General features: G+C 40.9%; 1 protein-coding gene across 8 annotated transcripts in view; it reads left to right on the top strand.

Annotated features, from left to right (window-relative positions):
• Positions 1 to 6736: 6736 nt before the first annotated feature.
• The window catches only part of RBMS1 (RNA binding motif single stranded interacting protein 1), a 221872-nt gene continuing 221060 nt past the window's right edge, over positions 6737 to 7548 (top strand). For 3 of the 8 annotated variants that reach the window (XM_054477480.2, XM_054477478.2, XM_054477471.2), the window contains exon 1: positions 6737 to 7439. In XM_054477480.2, coding sequence (XP_054333455.1) covers positions 7365 to 7439 — 75 coding nt within the window. In that variant the 5' untranslated portion in view covers positions 6737 to 7364. The remainder of the gene's footprint in view (positions 7440 to 7548) is intronic. The other 5 variants (XM_063648237.1, XM_054477473.2, XM_054477475.2 and 2 more) reach the window with 4 other exon arrangements.

Below are 7548 nucleotides of genomic sequence, written 5' to 3'. Positions count from 1 at the left end.
GAGTTTCACTCTGTCACCCAGGCTGGAGTGCAGTGGTGCCATCTCGGCTCACTGCAACCTCTGCCTCCCAGGTTCAAGCAATTCTCCTACCTCAGCCTCCCACGTAGCTGGTATTACAGGCACCCACCACTACGCCTGGCTAATTTTTGTATTTTTAGTAGAGATGGGGTTTCACCTTTTTGGCCAGGCTAGTCTCAAACTCCCGACCTCAAGTGATACGCCTGCCTCGGCTTCCCAAAATGTTGGGATTACAGGTGTGAGCCACCATGCCCTGCCACAAGGCTCTTTCTATTGACTATGCTTAATATATTTTTAAAATTTCACTCATTGCACAGTGGTATTCTAATAAAGTTCTTATGATGTGGGCCCCTACTTAAGTATTTCCAGCTCCAGTCTCACTCACCTCTGCATATACCTTAACAGAATGCATGTGCTATAACAAAATACCACAGAAACAAACTGTAGGAATTAATTTCTTACAGTTCTGGAGGTTGCAAGGTCCAAGATCAAAGTGCTGGCATTCAGTGTTTGGTGAGAGTCTTCTTGCTGCATCCTCACATGGCCAAGAGCAGAACAGCAAAGTGGGCCCAAACTAGCTCCCTCCAGCCCTTTTATAAGTCACTAATCCATTAATAAGGGCAAAGCCCTCATGACTTAATCACTTCTCAAAAGGTCCCACCTCTTAATACCAACACAATGGGGATTAAGTTTCAACATGTGAATTTTGGGGACATTCAGACCATAGCAGCATGTACTTGGCATTGTAAGTCACAATGAATGATTTGTAGATCTCCAGGCATACATTTTTGCACATACTCATCTTCTTGACTATAATCCTCCAACTCTCCTCCAACTCTGCTCCTCCTCCATTCCAGTTGTGTTCTTATTTACTGAATGAATTCATGTGATTGATGTTTGGAGAGAGGTTCAGACTGGGAACCATGGGAGGGGTACTCGACCCAACCTAGCGGCTGAAGAAAGTCTGGATAGAATTGAGTCTCATAGAAAGAGTAAGAATGAACCAGGTGAAGAAAGGTGAAAGGTGCCTAGGCAAATGGATTAGAAAAGGCCAAAGTTGGTCTTCCAACCCTCCAACACTTCCAACCCTCACCATACAACATATTGTTGTATGGTGAGGGTTGGAAGAAGCAGGCAATGGAAGGGAGGAAAGAACTCTATGCCAAGAGGTAACATAGTGGAAACGAATCTGGAAAAATGGGAAGGGCCTGGTCAGGAAGGAAGTTATGAGTTGTGGTAAGAAGTATGAAGTCAATAGTGCTTCTCAAGCTCTGGTGGGGTTGGGGAACACATTCTGCGAATTTTAAAATGGTATGTTTCATTTGATGAATTGTTTTTAAAAGCATATTACCATTTATAAAGAAAATATTTTTCTTTAGCAATGACATAAAAGATTTTAGTTTCTTAATTTAGGGCTTCACAAAGTAGGGTCTGATGATTAATATCTGAGGAACATCAGGCTAGAAGATTTATACATAAACATTCCTGAAGATTATAAAACAATTCCCTATTCATGATGAAACCTCATCGTAGATTATAAGTATTGGTTCCCTTTTACCTATGTTCTTGCTTGTTTAACCCTCTAAGAATGCTAACATATATGCCAGCAACACTTTCATCAAACTATTGCCTTTCTGTTTAAGTGTTCAGTAAATGTATTGCAGATATAACCTAGTTACCTACTATAGAAACAAGAAAAGTAACCACTCAGTAATGTTCCAAGTTCTGCATAAGACCTTTCTCATGAACCTAAATCTCATTTACAATTCACTAATGCTGTAGCGCAGGGGCTTTTTGTAGCAAAATGTCTCATTTTATCCAATTATTCCAACAGTCTCAGGCAGATGGCATTAGAACAAAGGCATTAATCAAAACTGATTTGTTTGGTCCACTTCTGATTAACTATAAAAAATGTTTACCTTTGGTTATAAGAGAAAACAGATTGTAGATCTTGGATGGACTAGTTCATGCCTCAAGGTTTTTAACTTGCTGCTTCTTCTGTAGGAATACAACCCTCCATTTTTTACTCCATAAAAGGTTCTTATGGCTGACCCATTTTTATTCATTATACTTCCTGGAAGAGGTTGTCCCCAACTACTTTACTTAGGATTCGTAACCCAACTCCCACAAAGTTACTCTCCCTCTATTATCCTGTTGCTTTCTTCATAGAGTTTATCACAACTTATCATTGTTTTACTGTCTCTCTCACGAGACTGTAAGCTCCGTGAGGCAGGCATCAAGTCTGCTATATCCCCAATGTCCTGCACATAGAGGATGCTTCTTCAATGCTGGCACAGATGTCAATGTATAACTTCTCTTGGGAAAAAGCACTTAATGGGTCATGTTTTCCTAGGTCATCTTGGCACAGTTTTATTAAGATTCCTTCATGAGCTCCTTCCCACAAAAGTGCTAAACATTAATATACATTTTTTAAAAATTTGTCATTATTTAAAATTTTTAAGGCAAGCTGACTTTTTTTTTTTTTTTTTTTTTTTTTTTTTTTAAAGAGAAATGGCTGATAGCTGACTCAGATCTGGGTATGAACTGTGTAAGAACCTGGGACAATCTTATCATGCTAAAAAGCCAAAAAAAAAAAAAAAAAAAACTGTCAAGACTATTAGGGTTTTTTTTTTTTGACATGAGGCAATTTGAAGGGGCTCCTATTGCCCAAAAATGGGACAATTTGAGCACCAACAAGAAGAATGACTGCAATGGGTTGAAGCAATTCAAATACTGTACATTAAAATCCACAAATCCAGAATCTTACTTAAAACTGGTTAGCTTTGAAGTTTCCTAGGGCACCAACTCATTCTCCTAAAAATTGATAAATAGGAGAAATTTATCCTACCTTTCCTTTGCTATGTGTATTTTAAGTTAACCAAAGAGTTGAAGACAGAAAGTTCTTCTCTGTAGACAGTTTCTAACTAGTAAGTGCAGAAGAAATTATAAAAGGAGAAAAACCACAATTTGTAACTCCTAATTAAAAAAAAATAGATTGAGGTAAAACTCATGAATGTAGAAAAACATCCTGTGAATGGTTGATGGGGAACTTTATGATGAACAAGTCAGACTGATAATGCCTGAACTTCTGATCAACTTAACATCCCTAAAAATGAGACAACCAGACATTATGGTTTTCTGATGGGATACACATCACATCACATTCCCTGTGTGTGTTCAGTACCATCTAGGAACTATTCTTTGTCAAAAAAAAGTGAATCTGCATCTAATCAAACCTCTAGAACTAACCATCATTGCAAATGACACCATGAAGTTGCAATCAGCCATGCAGGAAATTCTGCAGGACCCAAAACCTTTAACAAGTAAATATCAAATTTAAAAATGAATGGGGACAAACTTTTTTATTAAGAGAGTCTTAAGAGACATATCAACCAAATTTAATATGTGGACATTGTTTTAACCTGATTTAAATAGACAAACTACAAAAAATGATTTTTAGACAACAGTGGAAAATGAACAAGAATTGGGTATTAGCTCATATTAACAAATTATTGTTAAATTTGTTGGGTGTGACAATGGTATTATGTTTTAAAAAGGTTGTTAGAGGAAGGTACTAGAATAGTTACTGGTGAAATATGATGCTTGGAATTTGCTTTGAAATACCCTAGAAAAATAAAAGTGTGTGGGAGAGAGAGAAAGAGAGAAGAGGGAAGAAACAAGAATGACAAAATGTTGATGAATGTTGAAGCTGGGTGTTAGCAACAGAGGGTTCCTCTGCTTTTGTATTTGTTTGAAAATGATCATGCTTAAAATTAAAAGCTGATTTTGTTTTAAAATGTTTTCACATGAAATGCAGCAAAAATACAAAAGAACTTATGAACATTAAAAGTATTGAAATGTAGTCTCATGTATCAATAACCCAGAGCAAAACATCCAACATTACCATTTCTAGAGGTCTCCTTCGGCCCCTCCTTAAATACTTCATCCTTCTTCTTCCTAAGAGATACTGTTTTGAATTTTATGTTATCTTACTCTTGATTTTCCATATAAAAGTTTTTAAAAACTATTCTTGCACCTATTTTTACATAACATACTGTTTAGTTATTTTTTCTGTTTTTGAACTTCATACAAATGGAATCATGCTTTATGCATTCTGTTGACTTGCCTTTTTCGTTCAACATCAATTTTGAAATGATCCATGTTGATGCTTTTAACTGCAGTTTATTCATTTCTGTTTCTGCAACGACTTCCAATGTGTGCATATACTAAAACCTTTTTAATCCACTCTACAGTTGGTAGACATTTGAGTTATTTTCTGCATATTATGAACATTCCTGTATATTTCTCCTGGTGCACATATAAAATAATTTATTTAAGGTACGTACCTGTTACTGTGTTGTAGGAAACATGCAAATGAAATTGAGGAATGCCAAATTGTTTTCTAAAGTGGTGGTTACACCAATTTATACTTCCTCCAGGAAGCAGTGTTTTCAGATATCCCCCCTTCCACATTTTTACTTACTCTTAATATTTTTAGAGTTCTTAATTTTTGCAAATCTGGTGAATATGAAATGGTATAGTATTATTATTTTAATTTGCATTTCTCTTATTACTAATGAACGTGAGCATCTTTTTATATGTTTTCTGAATATTTGTGCTTCTGTGAAATACACATTCATTGTTTTGTTCATATTCTAACAAGTTCTCTTTTTCTTATTGATTATTTATACATTCTGTATACTAACCTTTTGTGTTATATGTATTACAAGTATTTTGTGGCTTTTATCGCTTTTTATAAAATCCTTCAATGAACCAGTGTTCTTAATGTTAACAGTCAAATCTCTCAATCTTACACTGTTGTTCCCCTTATTTAACCAATCTTTCCTATTTCAGGGTCAAAAAGATATTCTTCTATATTGTCTTCTAACAGCTTTATACTTTTGTTTTTCACATCCAGGTCATGATTCACCTCAATTTTCCCCCCTCCTCCCTTGGCATGTGTGAGGCAGGGCTCCTATTTCATTTTTTCCATATGATTGCCAGTTGACCCAGAATCATTTATTGAAAAGTTAATTCTTTCTCCACTGCGCTATAATACCAACTCAGTCATAAATCAAGTGTCTATATAAGTGTGGGTCTGCTTTTGGGCTCTCTAAAACAGGCTGAATTTCCATCATCCAGAAAAAACAGTAAGTAGAACAGTCTAAGTTTGGTAGTTTCCCTTATTACCTCAAACCTAGAACTTCTGCGATTGTTCTCGATTTACTTCTCTTCCTTCTGTCACTCTTCCAAACCATCATTCCTAGTCTTCCTAAAGCACAATTTAGTTCATGTCAGTTCTCTGTTTAAAAACATTAAAGGGGCCCACATTGAAACAATATGGGAAATATTTTAGGCTCCCCTAGTCTGACAGTGACCCATTCCACCTTTCAGGTCTGCATGCACCTCAACAGTGCCTACAATATAGCAGACACAGTAAATATTAGCTTTCTTATAGGATTTTACATAGGTAAATGAGAGGGACATGATTTGCCTCCTGGCAGAGCCAAAATGTTCTCACCTATACTTATATTTATTTTGTTTTTGTCAAATATGTAAGATCTAGAAATTTGTCTAAACCATATAACGATTATAAGGGTTTCAGGTCCCTATTTTGTCATGTTTTAAAGTATCTTACTAAACCTATTTTAAAATGTTATCATATAAAAATAACTGTTTAACAAAATAATGCATTCCAGTTGAGTTTAATTTACCTTGTGCTATTAACAAAAGACTCTTCAAAAACCAAAATGACAAAGTAATCAAGGTCTATTTAATAACAAACACAGTTTTTTATTACATTTTATTAGATGTGCCGGAACCCTAATTTGGGGATGCTTGCTTACCTCTGCTATCCGTATGTACATTTTGGTATTAGCTCTCTTTTTGAGCTGGAATATAAAAGTCTTCTGCAGGCAGCTTCGGGGACCAATTAACTCCATTAAATTATATCCAGTTATGTAGTGAACTGAACCACTGCTGGTCTGGGGCTGTCTAGAGCTGTGACAATTAGGAGATGGAGAGAGGCAGAAAGAGAGATTGATTTTATATGTCACTGAAGCACACTGCAACAATATGCCAGCGTGACTTTCAAAATGGCCTTAAAATATTCCAAACTCAGGGAGTTTCCTTGCTCCTGAGTGGGAGTTGACAGACTGTCTGGCAGCATTAGAAAGAGGCAGAGAAAAGCTGATGTCTATATTGTGTCCTCTAATAACATTCTGCCTCTTTGCGGCATCCCTCTCTTAGAAGGATCCGTCTATTTGTTGTGAGGGGTGTGTGTGTGTGTGTGTGTGTGTGTGTGTATGTGCTTTGCCTCCGCTTGTGCAAAGGGCATGATTTCACCTCTCACATCTGGGAAAACCAAACCGAAGGACGCTAACCCTCCCAAGGTCACCTAGATTAGTCTTGTGGCCCCGGTTGGGGGGTGGGTGGGATGAACAGAACCCAGGTGTCCGGACTCCAGCTTTGTTGGGCATTAAATCATTTTCCTTCCCTTGTGAAAAAAAATTACTGGGCGGTGGGAAGTGAAAGATTAATCAGATTTCCTCTTTTCCCTTATTTCCCCTCCCCCTTACGAAGATAAAAACTCGGGAAAGCAAAAGAGGTGCCCGCCCTGCAGTTCTTAAGCTGGGTCCCCCCCATTCCCCCTCCACCTCCGCTCCCACTCCCATTTCCCCACCCCCGACACAAAGCGATCTGGACTCCCAGGGCTTCCGCCCGTCCAACCGCGAGCCTGGGAGGTGAGGAGTGGTTAAAACTCAGCCCTCACCTCCAGCGGGTCCCGGGCTCAGCGGCGCCCAGGCCCCGCCCCCGCCCGCCCTTCCCCCACGGCCTCGGAACGCCAGCCCCTCTCCTCTCTCCACATCGGGTGCACCCACCCCAGATGCCGCCTGGCACCGAGCGCAGCCGCCGCTGCCGCACTTTCCACTTGTATTGATCACCTCTCAGCCCCGCGCAGCCGGCTCGCCCGAGCGGACCGCGGCCAGCGCGCCAGCCCTTGGCAGCCCCGGAGCAGTCGGGCTGGGGGAGGAAACTCCTTGGGAGCGCCCTGTCCGGGGTGCCCTCTGCGCTCTGCAGTGTCTTTCTTTCTGCCTGGGAGGAGGAGGAGGAGGAGGAAGAGGAGGAGGAGGAGGAGGAAGAGGAGGAGGAGGAGGAGGAAGAGGAGGAGGAGGAGGAGGAGGAGGACGTCTGGTCCGGGCTGGGAGGTGGAGCAGCGGCAGCAGCAGCAGCCGCCGCCGCCGCCGCCGCTGCCGCCGCCGCCGGAAAGGGAGAGGCAGGAGAGCCCGAGACTTGGAAACCCCAAAGTGTCCGCGACCCTGCACGGCAGGCTCCCTTCCAGCTTCATGGGCAAAGTGTGGAAACAGCAGATGTACCCTCAGTACGCCACCTACTATTACCCCCAGTATCTGCAAGCCAAGGTAAAGGGGCGCCGGGGGGAGGTGACGGCCGGAGGAGGGGGCCCGGGGACGCGCGCGGGGTCGGGCCGGGGGAGGGGCGCGCGGCGATCCCCCGCCACCCCCCGGCGGA

This window comes from Pongo pygmaeus, chromosome 11, assembly GCF_028885625.2.
Source record: "Pongo pygmaeus isolate AG05252 chromosome 11, NHGRI_mPonPyg2-v2.0_pri, whole genome shotgun sequence".
Lineage (NCBI taxonomy): Eukaryota > Metazoa > Chordata > Mammalia > Primates > Hominidae > Pongo > Pongo pygmaeus.
This window is presented reverse-complemented; position numbering and strand designations above follow the sequence as displayed.